The 22,301-nt window shown below is 43.3% G+C and overlaps 1 protein-coding gene across 7 annotated transcripts in view; it reads left to right on the top strand.

Annotated features, from left to right (window-relative positions):
* Window positions 1–20,695, top strand: part of si:rp71-68n21.9 (kelch-like protein 13) — a 77,956-nt gene extending 57,261 nt beyond the window's left edge. For all 7 annotated transcript variants that reach the window (XM_067992965.1, XM_067992964.1, XM_067992960.1 and 4 more), the window contains 5 exons: window positions 12–144; window positions 6,882–7,078; window positions 7,991–8,786; window positions 18,840–18,953; window positions 19,570–20,695. In XM_067992965.1, coding sequence (XP_067849066.1) covers window positions 12–144; window positions 6,882–7,078; window positions 7,991–8,786; window positions 18,840–18,953; window positions 19,570–20,066 — 1,737 coding nt within the window. In that variant the 3' untranslated portion in view covers window positions 20,067–20,695. The remainder of the gene's footprint in view (window positions 1–11; window positions 145–6,881; window positions 7,079–7,990; window positions 8,787–18,839; window positions 18,954–19,569) is intronic.
* Window positions 20,696–22,301: the final 1,606 nt, after the last annotated feature.

Below are 22,301 nucleotides of genomic sequence, written 5' to 3'. Positions count from 1 at the left end.
CCCCTTTTCAGGGATTTAACAACCTGCGGAATGATGGTTTACTCTGTGATGTCACTTTAGTGCCAGAAGACGGAGATGAAAGGTTTCCTGTGCACAGAGCCATGATGGCATCTGCAAGTGACTATTTCAAGGCCATGTTCACAGGTAATTAGGGTTTTTACCAATTATTATTTAGGTAGTCTAACATCTGATTTCATTATTTTACCATAAAACAAGATCAACAAGAACATAAACGATGAAATGACCAAATGATCCACACCTTCCAACAAACAGTGGCGTAGAATGTCCACAAGGTTTTCTCTGATGTTCTGCCTGCTGTAACTTCAGCAGAACCTTCATTTACACCATTTCTTCAGGCTTTCTGCTGATCTTCCACCTACGTTATCTCAGGAGATTAAGTGAAGCTTCGCAAAAAATCTACGCCTAAGTTATAAGAAAGTAATCCAACTCATTGGCCAACTACTCTTCAGACAGACTTTCTGGTCACTTCAATGAGAAGTTCCTAGATATGCCCCTAGTGGCGCAGGTGCCTGTCATTGCCAAGCAAAACAGGGGACATCCCCCTGACCTTGCAATGGTGGGAGTCACGAGCCAATATGCCCATCCATCGGTAAACATTTGGGCCCATTGTACTTTTAAATCCAGAAAATGAATTCAAATTCAACCCAGACAGATCTTCCTAGCAAACTCCAGTCCTATTTTGAAATGGTTGGTTAATCAAGATAGTAACGATTTGCCAATTAAAAACATAATTTACCAGCGTGATCCTGAGCATTTTATCGTCGGATTCAAAACGTTTCGAATGCAGAGAAAAATAAGAGGAGGAATAGGAATGGCTTTAGGTGTTGTAGCAGGTTCAGCCTGTGTTCAAAAATACCATAGTCAGAAGGGTTCAGAGTTTTCCTTTCTCTGATGGGGACTCAGTAATTTGGTTTAGTTGCAAGCACTTTGACCTTTGAAACAATAGATTGTGGCTTCAGGCTTTGATGGTAGAAAAACTTCACTTATCCCTTATGTTGGTATCCCATGAGCGGTTGGAGTCACAGCATTGTCCAAAATCCAATCTTTTGATGATTATACAAATTTCACTGTATTTTTGGGAAATAAAGGTTTTGTAATACTAATGCCACACTTCAAGAACATTATAGAAACATAGAAACATAGAAAATAGGAGCAAGGGTAGGCCATTCGACCCTTCGGGCCTGCTCCGCCATTCAAAATGATCATGGCTGATCGTCTAACTCAGTACCCTGTTCCCGCTTTTTCCTCATATTCCTTGATCCCTTTAGCATTAAGAAATATATCTATCTCCTTCTTGAATACATCTAATGACTTGGCCTCCACTGACTTCTGTGGTAGAGAATTCCACAGGTTCACCACCCTCTGAGTAAAGAAATTTCTCCTCATCTCGGTTCTAAATGGCGTACCCCGTATCCTGAGACTGTGACCCCTGGTTCTGGACTCCCCAGCCATCGGGAACATCCTCCCTGTATCTAGTTTGTCTAGTCCTGTTAGAATTTTATATGTTTTGATGAGATCACCTCTCATTCTTCTAAACTCTAGTGAATATAGGCCTAGTCGACCCAATCTCTCCTCATACGTCAGTCCTGCTATTCCAGGAATCAGTCTGGTAAACCTTTGTTGCACTCCCTCCATGGCAAGGACATCCTTCCTCAGATAAGGAGACCAAAACTGCACACAATACTCCAGATGTGGTCTTACCACGGCCCTGTATAACTGCAGTAAGACATCCCTGCTCCTGTACTCAAATCCTCTTGCAATGAAGGCCAACATACCATTCGCCTTCTAACTGCTTGCTGCACCTGAATGCTCGCTTTCAGCGACTGGTGTACAAGGGCACCCAGGTCTCGTTGCACCTCCCCTTTTCCCAATCTATCACCATTCAGAAAATAATCTGCCTTTCTGTTTTTACAACCAAAGTGGATAACCTCACATTTATCTACGTTATACTGCATCTGCCATGTCCTTGCCCACTCACCCAACTTGTCTAAATCACATTGGAGCCTCTTTGCATCCTCCTCACCGCTCAGGTTCCACCCCAGCTTTGTGTCGTCTGCAAACTTGGAAATGTTACTTTAGTTCCCTCATCCAAATCATTGATATATATTGTGAATAGCTGGGCCCAAGCACTGATCCCTGCGGTACTCCACTAGTCACTGCCTGCCACCCGGAAAAAGACCCGTTTATTCCTACTTTCTGTTTCCTGTCTGTCAATCAATTCTCAATCCATGCCAGTTTTTTCCCCCAATCCCATGTGCTTTAATTTTGCACACTAACCTCTTGTGTGGGAACTTATCAAAAGCCTTCTTAAAATCCAAGAACACCACATCCACTGGTTCTCCCCTATCTATTCTACTAGTTACATCCTCAAAAAACTCCAGTAGATTTGTTAAGTATGATTTCCCTTTCATAAACCCATGCTGACTTTGTCCAATCCTGTTAATACCTTCCAAGTGTTCTGTTATCACATCTTTTATAATAGACTCCAGCATTTTCCCCACTATTGATGTTAGGCTAACTGGTCTGTAATTCCCTCTTTTTTCTCTCCCTCCTTTTTTAAATAGTTGGGTTACATTTGCCACCCTCCAATCTGTAGGATATGTTCCAGAGTCTATAGAATTTTGGAAGATGATCACCAATGCATGCATTATTTCCAGGGCCACTTCCTTTAGTACTCTGGGATGTAGATTATCAGGCCCTAGGGATTTGTCAGCCTTTAGCCCCATTAATTTCCCTAGCACTATTTTTTTTACTAATACTGGTTTCCTGCAATTCCTCCCTCTCACTAGATCCTTGGTTCCCTAACATTTCTGGGAGGTTATTTGTGTCCTCCTTTGTGAAGACAGAACCAAAGTATGTGTTTAATTGTTCTGCCATTTCTTTGTTCCCCATTATAATTTCCTCCATTTCTGACTGTAAGGGACCTACATTTGTCTTCAGTAATCTTTTTCTCTTGACATATTTATAAAAGCTTTTACAGTCAGTTTTTATGTTCCCTGCTAGTTTACTCTCATATTCTAAACTGTTCCCAATCCTCAGGCTTGCCGCTTTTTCTGGCAATTTTATATGTCTCCTCTTTGGCTCTAATACTATCCCTAATTTCTTTTGTAAGCCACGGTTGAGCCACCTTTCCTGTTTTATTTTGCGCCAGACAGGAATGCATAATTGTTGTAATTCCTGCAAATGTTCTTTAAATATCAGCCATTGCCTATCCACCGTCATCCCTTTTAGTAAAGTTCCCCAATCTATCATAGCCAACTCGTACCTTACACTTACGTAATTTCCTTTATTTAGATTCAGGACCCTAGTTTCGGATTCAACTACTTCACTCTCCATCTTAATGAGGAATTCTATCATGTTATGGTCGCTCTTCCCTAAGGGACCCAGCACAACAAGATTGCTAATTAATCCTTTCTCATTGCACAATACCCAATCTAAGATCGCCTGTTCTCTAGTTGGTTCCTCAACGTATTGGTCTAGAAAACAATCACGTACACACTCCAGAAATTCCTCCCCCATGGTATTATTGCTAATTTGGTTTGACCAATCTATATTTAAATTAAAGTCACCCATGATTATAGTTGTACCCTTCTGTCTAATTTCCTGTTTAATGCCCTCCCCTACATCTCCACTACTGTTTGGGGGCATATAGACAAACCCCACCAATATTTTCTGCCCCTTGGTGTTTCTTAGCTCCACCCATACAGATTCCACATCGTGATTTTCCGAGCCAATATCCTTCCTCACTATTGCATCGATTTCCTCCTTTACTAACAATGCTACCCCACCTCCTTTCCCTTTTTGTCTGTCCTTCCTAAATATTGAATACCCCTGGATGTACAGTTCCCATCCTTGGTCACCCCGCAGCCATGTCTCCGTAATCGTAACTATATCATAACCGTTAATATCTATCTGCACTGTTAATTCATCTAGCTTATTGCGAATGCTCCGCACATTAAGACACAATGCCTTTAGACTTGTCTTTCTAAGATTGCTAGTCATCTTAGTTTTATTTTGCACTATGACCCTATTTGTTTTTTGCCCTTGTATTCTCTACCTTCCAATATTGCTTCTTCCCTTTCTGTCTTTTGTTTCTAACCTTGTTTCCCCCTCCTCAGTCTCCCTGCTCAGGTTCCCATCCCCCTGCCATTCTAGTTTAAACCTTCCCCAACAGCACTAGCAAACACCCCCGCGAGGACATTGGTCCCAGTCCTGCTCGGGTGTAACCCGTCTCGCTTGTACAGGTCCTACCTTCCCCAGAACCGGTCCCAATGTCCCAGGAATCTAAATCCCTCCCTCCTACACCATCCCTGCAGCCACGCATTCATCCTGTCTATTCTCCTGTTCCTATATTCACTAGCACGTGACACTAGTAGTAATCCTGAGATCACTACCTTTGAGGTCCTGCTTTTTAATTTATCTCCTAACTCCTTAAATTCACCTTGCAGGACCTCATCCTTTTTTTTACCTATGTCGTTGGTACCAATATGGACCACGACTACTGGCTGTTCGCCCTCCCCCTCCAGAATGCCCTGCAGCCGCTCCGCAACATCCTTGACCCCATCACGAAGGAGGCAACATACCATCCTGGAGTTACGTTTGCGACTGCAGAAACGCCTATCTGTTCCCCTTAGATAAGGAGACAACCAAGTGGCAGAGCCAGGGACTATTCAAGAAAGGAGGGAGAAAGAAAACAGGATACTATAGGCCAGTTAACCTGATATCAGTAGTAGGGAAAATGCTAGAATCTATTATTAAGGATGTAGTAACAAGACGCTTAGAAAATCATAATATGATTAGGCAGTGTCAACACAGTTTTATGAAAGGGAAATCGTGTTTGACAAATCTATTCAAGTTTTTTGAGGATGTAACTAGCAGGGTAGATAAAGGGGAACCAGCGGATGTAGAATATTTGGATTTTCAAAAGGCATTCGATAAGGTGCCACTTAAAAGGTTGTTACGCAAGATAAGTGCTCATGGGGTTGGGGGTAATATATTAGCATGGATAGAGGACTGGTTAACGGAAAGAAAACAGAGAGTAGGACTAAACGGATCATTTTCGGGTTGGCAGATTGTAACTAGTGGAGTCCCGCAAGGATCAGTGCTAGGGCCTCAGCTATTTACAATCTATATTAATGACATAGATGAGGGGACCGAGTGTAATGTATCCAAGTTTGCCAACGATACAAAAGTAGGTGGGAATGTAAGCTGTGAGGAGGATGCAAAGGGGCTGCAAAGGGATATAGACAGGTTAAGTGAGTGGGTGAGAAGCAGATGGAGTATATTGTGGGGAAATGTGAAATTATCCACTTTCGTAGGAAGAATAGAAAAGCAGATTATTTTTAAAAGGTGAGAGACTAAGAAATGTTGGTAGTCAGAGGGATTTGGGTGTCCTTGTACATGAATCACAGAAAGTTAACGTGCAGGTACAGCAAGGAATTAGGAAGGCAAATGATATGTTAGCCTTTATTGCAAGGGGTTTGGAGTTTAAGAGTAAGGAGGTCTTGCTGCAATTATATAGGGCTCTGGTGAGACCACACCTGGAGTACTCTGTACAGTTTTAGTCTCCTTATCTAAGGAAGGATATATTTGCCTTAGAGGGGGTGCAACGAAGGTTCACTACATTGATTCCTGGAATGAGAGGGTTGTCCTGTGAGGAGAGATTGAATAGAATGGGCCTATATTCTCTGGAGTTTAGAAGATTGAGAGGTGATCTCATTAAATTCTTAGAGGGCTTGACAGGGTAAATGCTGAGAGGCTGTTTCCCCTGGCTGTAGAGTCTAGAACTTGGGGTCATATTCTCAAGATAAGGGGTCAGCCATTTAGGACCGAGATGAAGAGAAATTTCTTCACTCAGAGGGTTGTGAATCTTTAGCATTCTCTACCCCAGAGGGCTGTGGATGCTCAGTCGTTGAGTATATTCAAGACTTAGATCGTTAGATTTTTGGACACGAACAGATTCACGGGATATGGGGACAGGACGGGAAAGTGGAGTTGAGGTAGAAGATTAGCCATGATCTTATGAATGGCAGAGCAGGCTCGAGGGGCTGTATGGCCTACTCCTTTTTCTTATGTTCATATGTTCTTATACTCTGGGATTTCTACTTCTCAGGCACTAGTGGGACATGGCCTAACAGTACACTGTGTGAATGGAGGCATACCAGCCTGAAAAGGGCAGATGTGGGCCCCACCAGTGGGGTTCAGGTTCAACAAATGGCATGGGCGCCGGGGACCAGAATTTTATTATTAAAAATGTTTTTTGCAGATCAGCCCCCTTGTTCAGAGATCAAAGGTCATGGCTGGGTTCCATGGCGGGGTGCAGACAATCCCTCCCCCATGGATAGGCACCGGAGTTTCCAGCCAATATGGGAAGGTAGGCACCGTAAATGTGCCCATAATGGTTTTGTGCCCTCTTGTCCCATGTAAATGATGTGCCTTCCCGCTGATCCTGAAAACTCCGGCAGGGTCAGCACTAAAGGGCACTGTGGAGCTCGATCCCCAAAGTAACCACTGGGATTGCAACCTGAAGAATTCCAAGGCCATAACCTTTATCCTGTTATTTTCTCCTATCCTCTTTATTTAAAACTATTTTATAAAGAGGTTCAAGTATTTTCCTTTTTTATTTATGAGGATAGGTCTTAATCCTAAAACATTAACCCATGTATTTCCAACATTTTCTGTTTTATTTCAGCTATTACAAATCTCTCTGCTGCCTCTTAAAGGACTCAAGTAACCTGATCAATCCCATTCCTAATGAGTGCTCACAGACAGAATTTGTGGAAATTTAGCAAATGCAGTAAGTGTATGCTCCAGCAATTTAGAACCATTGCATATCTAACCTCGAGTTCAATTGGTCTTAGGTGGTATGAAGGAACAGGAGCTGATGTCTATCAAACTGCATGGAGTGAGCAAAATAGGACTGAAAAATATAATAGAGTTCATCTATACATCAAAGCTGTCTCTCAATATGGACAACCTCCAGGACACACTAGAAGCAGCCAGCTTCCTCCAGATAATGCCTATCCTTGAGTTCTGTAAAGAGCTTCTAATTTCTCAGGTTTGTCTCATTACTTCTTTGATGACAAATAAAATAATTGTTTTACTTTTGCAGGATGGAGGATGAGGGGCAGTAGGGATAGTGATTAGAAATATACTTCAGTTTTTTGCCTTCAGCTTTTGCTTTGCTTTAGCTTCATACTATTATTTTCCATGATTTGATACCTAATTAGTTTCAGTTGATAGATGTTGGTTATAGTTCCTTTTGCCAATCTCTTCCTTAGCGAGCTTGATCACTCTAAGGAGTTGTGTTGATACAATCAAGAATCGATGAATTTTACCATTGGAGGCTGAGATTTAGACTACAAGGGAGTTCAATGTTGACCTGTTTGTAGCTCTTAAATTTACAAAATATCTTAGATCTAAAAGTCTTGGAATACAAAGGCAAATTCACCAAAGCTACACTCACAAAGTGTACCTGTGCACCTTTGATCCCTGGGATTGTGCCTCACTTAATCAGGCAAGTAAACCCATACAGAATGTCAAGTGGCAAATTTTTCCAATTTTTGGAGGCATTGGACAGACTGCCTTATTAAACCTCTTAGTTTCAGTCAATCCTTTCTAAATTGGTCCCATGCCAAAATTGGCAATCATTTTCATCTGTTCACTCTTTCAGCATTGCTCACTCCTAAACACAATTGTTGTTTATGCCAGGGAGGTAGTGGCATCAGGTTTTATAATACGTAATATGTATAATATAAAGACTCTCATTGAGTCAGTAGAAACATGGGATCCACAGCTATTCTTTAGTACTTTGATGTAGGAAATCCCCATCCTAATAAGATCTCACATTGAAATAAGATGTTGCATGACTCATGGCACTGAGATAATGTAGAGTTCTGCCAGGCCTGAATTATCGATGGTTGTTTGTCCTTATTAAGTAACCTTCCTTGAACTTTTCTACATTTACCAGGTTTCCCTTGAAAACTGTGTAGAAATTGGACGTATTGCCAACGCATACCACTTGACCAAAGTAGATGATTATATCAAAGGCTGTATATTGAAGAACTTCTCAACTATGTTAAACAATGGGGAATTTATTAAGTTTTCATACGACCAACTTGCCTTTGTGCTTGGCAATGATAGCCTGAAAAACTGCTCTGAACTTCAGCTGTTTAAAGCTGCCTGTCAGTGGCTGAAGCAGGAGGAATGTCGAATGCAGTTTGCCGCAAAACTGATGAAGAACATTCGCTTCCCATTGATGTCACCACAGGAGCTCCTGGAACATGTTCAGAAAGTTGAGTTCATGCGAACTGATACCATTTGTGTTAACCTTCTGCTTGAAGCTAGCAACTACCAGATGTTGCCCTACATGCAACCAGTCATGCAGTCAGAAAGGACTAGGATACGTTCCAATTCATCACACCTGGTCACTCTGGGTGGTGTGCTCCGCCAGCAGCTTCTGGTGAGCAAGGAGTTGCGTTTGTTTGATGAGAATGCCCAAAAGTGGAAGTCCTTGGCTGCCATGGATGTGCCGCGTTACCAGCATGGTGTGGCTGTGATTGGAAATTTCCTCTTTGTAGTTGGTGGGCAGAGCAACTATGATACAAAAGGAAAAACTGCTGTTGATACAACGTATAGATACGACCCCCGCTACAACAAGTGGAAACAGATGGGTTCCCTAAACGAAAAGAGAACTTTCTTCCATTTAAGTGCTCTTAAAGGAAATCTGTATGCAGTGGGAGGCCGGAATGTCGCTGGAGAATTAGGTAAATTGCGATCTATCTACATCCACTTATTGGTCAGTCGGTTCAGTTGCTAGAATTTTGACTTTTGGAACAGGTTATGAATATAAATCCCACCTCAGGACTGCAATTCCTAACAAATCTTAATATTGTAGGTTGCAAATTGGAACTGTGCAATATCACCTTCCCATGGATTAGATTGATCTTCGCTAATCTCTGCAAAAAAATGTTGTTAAAATTATCCTTTCTTCTTCGTCTCAACATTGCCACATCTCACAGTGAGGATAACTAAGCAATTGCATTCTCTTTTAAAGGACAATCATAATGGCTTCACTTTATTAGAGCAGTTTATTTTCAATGCAGCAGTCACATCTTCGTTCACACACCTTCTAAGTGTTTTTAATTTATGTTCACTGCATTCAGCAATACATCCCAGTAATACCTTATGTACTTTTGAGAAAACCTGTTTGCTAAAAACGCAGAAAATAGAAAACACTGCCCTTTTACAAAGTGAGGGGCATTGTTACAAGTGCAATGGGGCTTTCAAGTAGAATCTGCTAATTGCAAGTGATTCCAGCATTTCTGTTCAATCTGATGCTGACAAAAAAAATGTTTTTCCTGTTGAACAGCAGTTACAATGCTCAGGGGTTAACCCCCCAGTGCCCATTAGCCCAGGAAACTCATCCATTATCCTGTCTTTTAAAATATCAACGTAAATGTGTTATGATACTTAATTGGGTACCCTGGATAAAAATATGAACATATAAACATACGAATTAAGAGCAGGAATAGGCCATTCGGCCCCTCGAGCCTGCTCTGCCATTTGATAAGATCATGGCTGATCTGATTGCGACCTCAACCCTACTTTCCCATCTATCTACTATAACCTTTGACACCCTTGTTAATCAGGAATCTATCTAACTCAGCCTTAAAAATATTCAATGACCCTGCCTCCACCGCTCTCTGGGGAAGGGAGTTCCACAGACTCACCACCCTCCGAGAGAAAAAATTTCTCCTCTTCTCCGTCTTAAATGGGAGACCCCTTATTTTTAAACTGTGGCCCCTAGTTCTAGCCTCTCCCACAAGGGGAAACATTCAGCATCTACCCCTCCTAGTCCCCTCAGGGTCTTATATGCTTCAATGAGTAGGGTTAATATAATGAGAGTTATAGCCATTAGAAGTTTACATTTTCTGTCCACCTTAAGAATAACATCTTATCCAGAAGGTTTTACCAGTTCATACTGCTAAATGAAATGTCAGCAGATCTGGCTACATATATGTCAATTAATATTGAAAAACATAAATTGTAAAGGCTTAAAAATATCGATTCAGCTGGCTCTTTAAAATTCTTATTTTAACAAAGATCTCAAAGTGTAGGATAGTGTTGGGTGGCCAATTTACATCCAGGGGCATAAGTGTGGCAGTGTGAGACTAAAATGTGTTTTTCCCAGAAAAATCCCTTAAGGGAAAAAATCTCTACCGAATGTAATATTTTTGATGGTATTTTTAATGTGGGGGCCAGATAGTCATTGCTTACTGTTAGAATTCAGCTGTTAACCTATTTTTCAAACCTAAATATAGTTTGAGGACGTTTATAACTCTATGACGTGGTTGGGATGTAAATGATCAAGCATATCAGACTTCACCCAGCACAGGGTGTGCTGGGACCTAGGAAAATCCCGACTGTCTTACAAGTATTCCCAATAGACCTTGGTCTTTCCTGAAAGCAATGTGAAACTTGTACATGTAGTATTTTTGGCTATGATGCATTCTCAGTGGAAAAATAAAAGGTGCTCATCGTTCATAAACTCTAGCTTGCCTGAGCATTTCTACCTAGAATTTCGAGCAGCTCAGTCTGCTCATTAAAGTCCCCACCACTTACACCGTCCTCGTTTATCCTGGACAACCTCCTATATCGGGCAAATTGCTTTCGGATGAATGCGCCCTCTATAAGCAGCGGGGAGTGTACCATGAAAGCAGCTGGAACTAACTGTTTTGATTTCAGCCACTGGTAGCTTTAAGCACCCACTATCCTGATCCTTACATATTTGACTCTATTCTGCAGTAGAGTTTCAGTTCATTAGTTGCTTCATCTCTGTTGGCTGAAGTCTCTAATTGGAACACAAGAACATAAGAAATAGAAGAAGGGATAGGCCAAATGGCCCCTCACGCCTGCTCTGTCATTCAATCAGATCATGGCTGATCTTTGACCTCAACTCCACTTTCCCACCTGATCCCTATATCCCTTGATTCCCCTAGAGTCCAAAAATCTATCTATCTCAGCCTTGAATATATTCAATGACTCATCCACAGCCCTCTGGGGTAGAGAATTCCAAAGATTCACAACCCTCTGAGTGAAGAAATTCCTCGTCATCTCAGTCCTAAATGGCCGACCCCTTATCCTGAGACTATGCCCCCTATCTCTAGACTCTACAGCCAGGGGAAACAATTTCTCAGCATCTACCCTGTCAAGCCCCTTTAGAATCTTGTATGTTTCAATGAGATCACCTCTCATTCTTCTAAACTCCAGGAAGTAGAGGCCCATTCTACTCAATCTCTCCTGAGGACAACCCTCTCATCCCAGGAATCAATCTAGTGAACCTTTGTTGCATATCATAATGTTGGTAATTGCGCTCCAGTGAGGGTTATTTCCTGATTTCTTGTATTGATGATATCTGCCACATATCCGTTTGTGTTTATTTTTAACAATAGCAACAACATGCATTTATATAGCGCCTTTAATGTAGTAAAACATCCCAAGGTGCTTCTCAGGAGCGTTATCAAACAAAATTTGACACCGAGCCACACAAGGAGATATTAGAACAGGTGACCAAAAGCTTGGTCAGAGAGGTAGGTTATAAGGAGCTTCTTAAAGAAGGAGAGAGAGGTAGAGAGGCGGAGAGGTTTAGGGAGAGAATTCCAGAGCTTAGGGCCTGGGCAGCTGAAGGCCGCCAATGTTGGAGTGATTAAAATCAGGGATGTGCAAGAGGCCAGAATTGAAGGAGGGCAGAGATCTCGGAGTGTTGTAGGGCTGGAGGAGGTTACAGAAATGGGGAGGGGCGAGGCCATGGAGGGATTTGAAAACAAGGATGAGAATTTTAAAATTAAGGCATTGACGGACTGGGATCCAATGTAGGTCAGCAAGCAAAGGGGTGATGGGAGAACGGGACTTGATGCGAGTTAGGATACGGGCAGCAGAGTTTTAGATGAGCTCAAGTTTATGGAGGGTCGAAGGTGGGAGGCTGGCCAGGAGGGCATTGGAATAGTCAGGTCTAGAGGTAACAAAGGCATGGACAAGGGTTTCAGCAGCAGAGACAGGGGTAGAGACGAGCGATGTTACGGAGGTTGAAGTAGGCAGTAATCGAGCGGATAAGGGCTCAGAAGCTCATCTCATGGTCAAATAGGATGCCATGGTTGCAAATGATTTGATTCAGCCTCAGACAGTGGCCAGGGAGAGGGATGGAGTCAGTGCTAATGAACAGAGTCCGTGGCGGGGACAGAAGACAATGGCTTCGGTCTTCCCAATATTTAGTTGAAGGAAATTTCTGCTCATCCAGTACTGGATGTCGGACAAGCAGTGTGACAAATCAGAGGCAGTGGAGGGGTCGAGAGAGGTGGTGGTGAGGTAGAACTGGGTGTCGCCAGCGTACATGTGGAACCTGACTTGTTTTCAGATGATGTCGCCGAGGGGCAGCATGTAGATGAGAAATAGGAGGGGCGCAAGGATAGATCCTTGGGAGACTCCAGAGCTAACTTTGCGGGAGTGGGAAGAGAAGCCATTGTAGGTGATTCTCTGGCTACAACTGGAAAGATAGGAATGGAAACTGGTGAGCGCAGTCCCACCCAGCTGAACGACGGAGGAGAGATGTTGGAGAAGGGTGATGTGGTCAACTTGTCAAAGGCTGCAGATAGGTCGAGAAGGATGATGAGAGATAGTTAACCACAGTCACAGTCAGATATGAATGTCATTTGTGACTTTGATAAGGGCCATTTCAGTACTGTGGCAGGGGCGGAAACCTGATTGGAGGGATTCAAACATAGAGTTGCTGGAAAGGTGGGCACGGATTTGGGAGGCGACAACACATTCAAGGACTTTGGAGAGGAAAGGGAGGTTGGAGATGGGGTGGTAGTTTGCAAGGACAGAGGGGTCAAGCATAGGTTCTTTGAGGAGGGGGTTGGCGACGGCAGATTTGAAGGGGAGGGAGACAGTACCTGAGGAGAAGGAACCGTTAACAATATCAGCTAACATGGGGACCAGGAAGGGAAGTTGGGTGGTCAGCAGCTTGGTGGGAATGGGGTCGAGGGGGCAGGAGGTGGGTCTCATAGTCAAGATGATCTCACAGAGGGCATGAGGGGAGATAGGAGAGAAACTAGAGAAAAATGTGAGTTCAGGGCTAGGGCAGGGGGGATCCTTAGAGGGAGTTTGGCTTGGTGGGCTAGGGGAAGGGAAGAAAGTGGCAGAGGCAGCTGAATGGATGGTCTCAATCTTAGTGACAAAGAAGTCAATGAGCTCCTTGCAATTGTTGTTCGAGGTGAGGATGGAAGATGCAGGGGAGAGAAGTTTAAGAAGACGGTTTGTATTGGAGAAGAGAAGCCGAGGGTTGTCTTTGCATTCTGAGATGATCCTGGAATATTGAACAGTTTTGGCAGAGGAGAGCAGGGCCCGATAGTGCTTTATGTGGTCCCATCAAATCTGGCGATGAATGCCTAAACAACTTGTCTGCCATAAAAGTTCAAGTCTGTGTCCCTTGGACTTAAGAGAGTGGAGATGAGGGCCGTTCCAGGGGTAACGACCAGGGTGACAGAGAGTAATGGTTTTAATGGGGACAAGGGCATCAAAGGTGGAGGTGAGGGTATGATTCAGCAAAAATGTCATGGTGAATGGAGGGCCAAAGGCTAGACAGTTGGGAATGTGAAAGTGCCATTGTAAGTGACTTGGGGGAGAGTTTTTTCCAAGGGGGGGACACAGAAGGAAAGGGGATTGGGAAGGGGATGTTGGTGGGGAGGGATACAAGGAAGTGATCAGAGTTGACCTTATCTGTGATTGACACAAAGGGAATAGAGAGGCCATGTGAGATGGCAAGATCGAGGGGGTGGAGGTGAATATGGGTAGGGGAGTTTATATGGTGGGAGAGATTAAGGGAGGATGGGAGGGCAGTGAATTCAGAGGAGAGAGGGCATGATGAATTGAGATGGAGGTTGAAATCACCGAGGATGAGAAGTTGCTCATTGCAGAGGCTGAGGGAGAAAAGCAGTGAAGATATCTCGGTGAGAAACTTGGCTTGGTACTTGGGTGGGCAGTAGAGAACGAAGATTTTAAAGGGGAGGTGAGAGGGGTGGAACAAGCTGAGATGCTCAAAGGAGGAGAAGATGCCAGAGGAGTAGGGGGACAGACCAAGATGTGATTTAGTGATAAGGGTCACACCGCCACTGCGGCGGTCTGGGCGGGGCAAGTGGTGGAAGATATAGCCAGGTGGGGAGGCGTCATTAAGGGGGAAGGAGTCATCACCCGTCAGCCAAGTTTCCGTCAAGGCCATGATGTCGATACAATCATCCATAATAAGGTCATGGATGGCAAGGGCTTTGTTAACAGGTGAACAGACATTCTGGAGGGTGATGCGGAGAGGGTTGGTGCTAGCTGATTTGTTGGCAGAGTCAGCACTGGGAGAGGTGAATGGAATGGGAAGGAGATTGGGAAGATTAGCTCCCAGTGGGCAGGCTGGATGGGAAGATCGGTGAGAGATTAGGACGGGGCAGTTGGGGTTGCTGCTCTTAAGGAGGCAGCGATGGATGCCTCAGTGGGCTCTTTGGAGGATGCCACGAGAGACACAGAGGGAAGCTGTAGGCTTATCTAAAAGGGAGTCAAGCCTGGGACAGCGGCAGGAGAGAAGGAAGGCCGAGGAGTGCTGAAGGGTTGGGGAAGGGATTTGGGGGGGCAGAGTACTCGAGAGGGGGAAAATAAAAGGAGGCATGACGACAGGAGAGAGGGGGCTAGGAGGGGTAAAGAGAAAAGGAGTAAAAAAGGGGGAAAGGGGGAAATCAGGATCTCTCTGTTTGGGCTATGTACTGGCAATAAAATGTTTTTGCAAATCCCTGCAAATTCTCAACATACACAAGGCAATTGTCTTATCATAGTCCTAACAAAGTTAATAATTCCTGCAGTGTTAACATTCTCCTCCATTCGGAATATTGGGTGCATTGGAGTTCATTGTACACAAAAAGACCCATTGCTGCCATAGAAATGAAACCAGCACTGAATAAACTATCCCCAACTCATAAAATTTGAATCAATTATGAAAGTAACCAGTCCCTGAGGTGATTATAACAGATCTCAGGCTTAATTATAAGCCACTTGAGCTTCACTCTAGGATGTCACTTGTAACCCTCAATTAGGCTACTACTCGTTACCCATTTTCTATAAATTAATTCATGCATTTATCATCTGAATGTTTCCTCTGTTCTCATGTGAAGATCATTTGTGTGTTTAAATGTTTTTTTCTCCCAATGCTCTTTCCTTTTTCTATTCACTGCCCCCCCACCTTTCTAGATAAAATATTCACAGGTCCTTGGAGCATTGTTTGCAGTATCCATAAAAGGGTATGTAATTGGTTCAGGTAGATAGACTAGAATAGTAGAGCCTAGTTTTGTCCCAACTGGACTATCCACTGACTTTGAGGCGATAATTTTAACCTAACCTGTCTGGCGGGAACGGGGCCGGTTCGGGTCGGATGTCGTATAACACCCCGCCCAATTTTACGCTCGATTGAAAGGCCTGAACACCAGGTGTGCACTAAGCTCAGTAAGGACCCCCTCCCCCAAAAATTATATTAATGAGATCTCTGCTTAAAAAGCACTGCTCAGTGCTTATAAGAAATGCGTGCCGGATGAAAGACAGCCAAGTCGGGTCCATTTTTATACAGGGAGTCTGCTTTGCAGTTCGAGCAAATAGCTGCATTTTGATCCAACAATTGATCTGTTTCTTTTTCCTTTCACTGCTGAATCTATGAACACCTTCTTAAAGCTGCACACCTTCTATCTGTGGGTGTTTGCCAATTTATACAGTCTATCAAGCACATATAGGAATCCCATGAGGCTTCCCTCTCTATCTGCAGGTTCTGGAGGTGGAGGCATGAAAGGCAGGGTCAAAATCCTGGAACTCCCTTCCTAACAGCACCATGGGAGAACCTTCACCGCACGGACTGCAGCGGTTCAAGAAGGCGGTTCACTACCACCTTCTCAAGGGCAATTAGGGATGGGCAATAAATGCCGGCCTCGCCAGTGACTCCCCCATCCCATGAACGAATAAAAAAAAAAGGTGCCCTGATGACCCTTACTGGCATGGTTAGTAAGTTTGCAGATGACACCAAGATTGGTGGCATTGTGGACAGTGAAGAAGGTTATCTAGGATTGCAACGGGATCTTGATAAATTGGGCCAGTGGGCCGATGAATGGCAGATGGAGTTTAATTTAGATAAATGTGAGGTGATGCATTTTGGTAGATCGTATCGGGCCAGGACCTACTCCGTTAATGGTAGGGCGTTGGGGAGAGTTATAGAACAAAGAGATCTAGGAGTACAGGTTCATAGCTCCTTGAAAGTGGAGTCACAGGTGGATAGGGTGGTGAAGACAGCATTCAGCATGCTTGGTTTCATTGGTCAGAACATTGAATACAGGAGTTGGGATGTCTTATTGAAGTTGTACAAGACATTAGTAAGGCCACACTTGGAATACTGTGTACAGTTCTGGTCACCCTATTATGGAAAGGATATTATTAAACTAGAAAGAGTGCAGAAAAGATTTACTAGGATGTTACCGGGACTTGATGGTTTGACTTATAGGGAGAGGTTGGACAGACTGAGACTTTTTTCCCTGGAGAGTAGGAGGTTTAGGGGTGATCTTATAGAAGTCTATAATATAATGAGGGGCATAGATAAAGTAGATAGTCAAAATCTTTTCCCAAAGGTAGGGGAGTCTATAACGAGGGGGCATAGATTTAAGGTGAGAGGGGAGAGATACAAAAGGGCCCAGAGGGGCAATTTTTTCACTCAAAGGGTGGTGAGTGTCTGGAACGAGCTGCCAGAGGCAGTAGTAGAGGCGGGTACAATTTTGTCTTTTAAAAAGCATTTGAACAGTTACATGGGTAAGATGGGTATCGAGGGATATGGGCCAAGTGCAGGCAATTGGGACTAGCTTAGTGGTATAAACTGGGCGACATGGACATGTTGGGCCAAAGGGCCTGTTTCCATGTTGTAAACTTCTATGATTCTATGATTCTATGTCTTAGGCAATCAAGAAGGAGCTGCCCATTCACCACCACCCATGTACACAGGTGCAGGCATTTAGACCTGCATATCAGAGAATACAATTTACTGGAGAGGCCATGACAGAACTGGGCAGTGTCATTCAAGCAGACCTTGAAGCCATTTTGAGTCCAGTGCTGGCTCAGTGATTGCTGTTTGAAAGTTTGTGCCACTGTATTTTTCCCAGCATACAGTTTAAAGCAACATTTTAAAATTAAGCAAAGTGTGGGCACACTTATCTTGGCAACCTTCCTGCTCTCAGGTTTATGGAACATTTGAAACAACAATTGCTCATTCAGCCACCTCCATTCAGACTCCGCTGGTGCTGATTTTCTTTGGAAGATGTCCCTCAGCTCCAAAAATGGACTACCCTTCTGCTTCATGGCCTGGCTGCAGCCATTTTTCCCCGCTGTAGCAAGACAACCAGCGGCCTTTCAAGAGCTGCCGGTACTGGATAACCCACCTCTTGACCCCAGTGTGCTTTCAGCGCATCATGCATTGAGCACAGGGAGTGGCACAATATTATGTAAATGAGATGACTTCACACTATAGCGCAAAGGCAGCTCACAGTGCTGCAAGAGCAAGTAGCATGCAAAAAGCAACAGTCCCCACTGTTGCTCCAGAATCATATTGTGTTGAAAAAGATTATTCTAATCTAGCAAAAATCACTGAGGCCATATTTGGAATACTGTGCACAATTTTGAATACTCATTTTCAAAAGGACATTTGTGAATTGCAGAGGGGTGCAAAGAGTGACAGAAATGATTCTGTATTTAGACATCCATGTTATGAGAAGGAAGCTCCTGTGCCCATCTTATTTGATTTAGAGAAAAGAAGTTTGAAGGATGATCAATGTTTTTGAAATAAACGGTTGCATGGATGACACAGATATAAGCAAATTATTTAATTTGGTTTGTGAACACAAAACTAGCATTCACAGGTTCAAAATAACCAACCCTCAAAAAATAGAAATTAGAAGATTTCTTTCCCACAGAGTTGTGAATATGAGGAACAGATTTCCAGCAAAGCATTTATTGGTGTGTTGATTAACTCTTTCAAGCAAACAAGCTGGAGAATTATTTGATTAATAATAGGAATTAAGGTTAAAGAGGTAGATATAGACTGAGATGATTAAACACTTCACAGAATACAATGGTTCTTGTACTGTTGGGTCAGGAAATGCTGCTCTTATCTGTGGAAGACAGGTGGCCAGGGTTGAATGGTGGAGATTTGGAGACAGATAGACTGGAGTTTTGCTTGATTACCTTAGAGCATCAGGGAGTATTTATGCAGATGTTTTAGGGTGAAGTTAATGATATGGTAGATTATTCATGGTCTGCGGGCAAGCTTGAAGGCTCAATGGCCTTTTCTCAATCCATGCTTATGTTCTTTTGGGTCAGACTAGCAATGATGGTACCAAATGACCAGCAGGTCAGTAAACAAGTGTGTCCAGCATGCAAACAGTAATCCAGTTCTTAGCTACAACTACAGGGACAACCAGTGAAGGAGTCTGTTCAATTAGATCAGAAATGGTTGCATAGTTAATTCTGAAAGCAAAATTGGTATGTGCTTGGCCCCAGCTATGAATGAGTCTAAGGGACTGTAACTGTGAATATTGTTGCCAATGCTTTATGCTTGGTTATGAATGATTACTACTTAATACTGTTACTCTTACATAAAATGAAACTAATATTTTTTTGTTTAGCAGTTAAGACATCGATCTTAATGAACACAAATTTTAAACCAAATATCTTCTATTATTCTGGTATTTTAACAGCCACAGTTGAATGCTACAATCCAGCAACCAATGAATGGACTTATGCCACTCGAATGAATGAGCCTCACTATGGACATGCTGGGACTGTTCACGGGGGATACATGTATATATCAGGTACATAAAAACTAAGAGGACTGTGTGATGTTTGGTAGCATAACAACTTAATTGCAGTAAAATTACTTTATTTATGAGGATATAATTGTTCTCCAATGTCATAAAGTCAAAGTCCCTGATGATTAACTGCCCTAAGTGTATATCACTATTTACACATAATTAGAAGCATTACTTTAACACTTTTAATTCTAGTTGTATCTACATTTTAGCTGTTGTGTAAACCAGAGAGACAATGAGGAATCTTCAGTTTATTCTATTTGTATGATTCTCATAAGGTTATTGGATATTTTCATTCAGTGAATAAATGGTGTATTTTTCCAGTTTATACCCCTCTATTTGTAAAGTATTGCGGATGGTTCCTTCGTCCATGATAGAAGTACCTGAAATTGCAATAATATAAACCCTATGGTAACCATTCCTATTGTTATAATCAAGCCGGGAAGACAATGGTAATCCAAACAGTTCGACAAAAGCATGGGTTAGTCACCTGGAAGAATCAGATTTTCAGGAAGAATGACAAAATAAATTGGGACTGCAAACATAATACCCAATGTCATCACACTAACATTTTGCCTTCCCAATTATAACCACTTATGACCTCTGTTTATACTTTTAGGTGGAATTACCCATGATACATTTCAGAGAGAATTGCAGTGCTATGATCCAGAAAGTGACAGCTGGTCCCGGAAAACAGACATGTCTACCGTCCGTGGGCTTCATTGTATGTGCACGATTGGAGATCGCCTTTATGTTATTGGAGGGAACCATTTCCGAGGGACAAATGACTATGACGACGTACTGTGTTGCGAGTACTACTGCCCCATCTCAGAACAGTGGACTGACATTGCTCCAATGCTACGTGGACAGAGCGATGTTGGTGTAGCAGTTTTTAACAACAACATTTACGTCATTGGGGGCTACTCATGGAACAATCGTTGCATGGTAGAAATTGTCCAGAAGTACGACCCGGAAAAGAATGAGTGGCAGAAAGTCTTTGACGTCCCCGAATCGCTTGGTGGTATTCGGGCATGTACCCTGACAGTTCATACACCGGAGGAGGAAATGGAATCGCCATCTCGGGAATCTCCACTTGTGGCACCACATGACACTTAGTGGTTTGAATCTTAACCAATGACTACTGTGGAGTTTTCCTTACTGTGCCGTCTATTCCTTGTTTCCTTTCAACAAGCTCTGCTTAAACTTTTTTCAGGCAAATAGTCTACAACACCCTTGTTTGAAAAAGTATTGATGCCATGTGAACTCTAGGGCTAATCAAATTGGTTCACAGATAACCATACACTGCAAATTCATGAAAAAAGTTCACACCTTAATCTAGCCTCCATCATTCACTTAATGGGGAAATGAAAATTTTGAACACTGTTCAGTCTTTGCATGTCATATCTGTACGACCTAGCAATTTAAATGACAGACATAATTATTGTTCCTTCACTAACATAGAAACTACTCTCAACCACCTGTTCATACAGACATTTGCTATTAGTGCCATCTCTTCCCTCAGATGGGTTCCTATTAACTATCAAGACTAACCAGTTATCTGCAACGATAAAATCAAATGGGCCACCTAAGAGTACTGGCCATTGTACCTCGAACATTTTTAAAGATGTAATCCAAGGACTTTTTTGTGACAGTATAGCATATTTGATGATTGTGTTTTTAAAACAAAGTCATCACATTTTAAAGAGTAAGTAAAAATAAAATTATTAAACAATAAGTGATTGACATCTTTCGCTTTATCAGAATATTTTCTTTTCTCAACTGCTTTTCAACAAAATATTCACTGTCTCATCAACACATGAGGCTATCAGTGAATGGAAGTCTGGTTAGTGTTAATGGGGTAAATTTTAAACCTCAAGAATGGGTGGGTTGGGGGGCGGATGGGAGGTTAAAATAACAGGTTTTTGGAGGTCGGATCGCCTCCCGTCTCCAACTTGCCCACTTCTGGGTTTAACCCAGGCAGGTTTGTCCGCATGTGGACAGCAGACACCAGGAAGTCCCGCCCCCACTTAAATCCGGCGGGCTGATACTTAAAAGGGCAATGCAGTTCATTGAGATACTTGAGGTACTTAATATTTTGTGTATTGGACAATTAAAATGAATTTACCCTTACCTGTTCGGGTTTCCCATCGCTTCCGAATCACATCAGGTGAAAGCAGGCGGGAAGGGCCGGATCCATGAGGTGAGTGCCTTTACTGCACTGCTTGTGGGCCTGGAGGAGAAGGAGTGCTTCATTCAGGCCCAACAAACTCATCTGGCCGACAGGAATCCCATAATCGGCCACCCCCCCACCCCCATGGTGGAGCCCCACCTACCTCCGGCTCTTCACCCGACCTGCAGCGACCTCCGATCATCTTCCCCGGCCCCCCGATCTTCTTCCCGGTCCCCCGATCTTCTTCCCGGTCCCCCGATCTTCCCAGTCCCCTGATCTTCTTCCCAACCCCCCATCTCTTCCCCAGTTCCCAGAACTCCTCCCCAGCCCTCTCAATCTTCTTCCCGGCTGCCCCCGATCTCTTCCCCAGCCTCCCGATCATCTTCCCGACCCCCCGAACTCCTCCCAGGCCTCTCCTCACCAATCTCCTCCCCGGCCAATGACCCCTCCCTCCCTCCGATCCCCGGCTGCGACCTGCTGTAGAAGGCCTTCCTGCCCGACAGCCAGCCAGCCTGTCGATTAGGCTGGCTGCTGGGCGCAAAACCCGGAGGTGAGATTGATTGGCCTCATTAAGCAATTGCGACCCGCCCACTTACCTATGGGTTTCGCACCTGAACATTTATCCTCCCCACCTCCTACTCCCTTCCTGGTTCAAAGTTAAAATTTACCCAATGTGTTTAAATCCTGTGTAAAAATAAAATAAGATAAAAACTGCAAATGCTGGAAACCTGAACAAAATTAGAAAATGCTGAAAACACACAGTGGGTCAGTCAGCATTAATGGGAAGAATAGAGTATGTTTTCTGCACAAATGCTAATTAACCTCGTGTATGTTTCCGAACGTATTCTGTTTTTTTGTATAAGACCTGATTTGACCAGGATAAGGTTCAGTCAGCAAATTTTGGACTCTGTCACCTGTTCTTTCTGCACAGGGCTGGGACTGAAACCACCTCATTCCCTCTCGAACAAAAATGGCATGCAGAAATTTTATGATCTTCAGTACTTTTCAACTGTCAGTATTCAGTTTTCCATCCCCAATACAAGATAAGGATATGAGGCTAAGAAGTTGGCTAAAGGGTAGGAAACAACAAGTACTCATTAGAGGAATTATGTCTGGGTTGGTTCAACACGTCCAACCAATGCAAAGCAACAATCAACAAACCCAATAGAACTTGAACTACA

This window comes from Heptranchias perlo, chromosome 11, assembly GCF_035084215.1.
Source record: "Heptranchias perlo isolate sHepPer1 chromosome 11, sHepPer1.hap1, whole genome shotgun sequence".
NCBI lineage: Eukaryota > Metazoa > Chordata > Chondrichthyes > Hexanchiformes > Hexanchidae > Heptranchias > Heptranchias perlo.
This window is presented reverse-complemented; position numbering and strand designations above follow the sequence as displayed.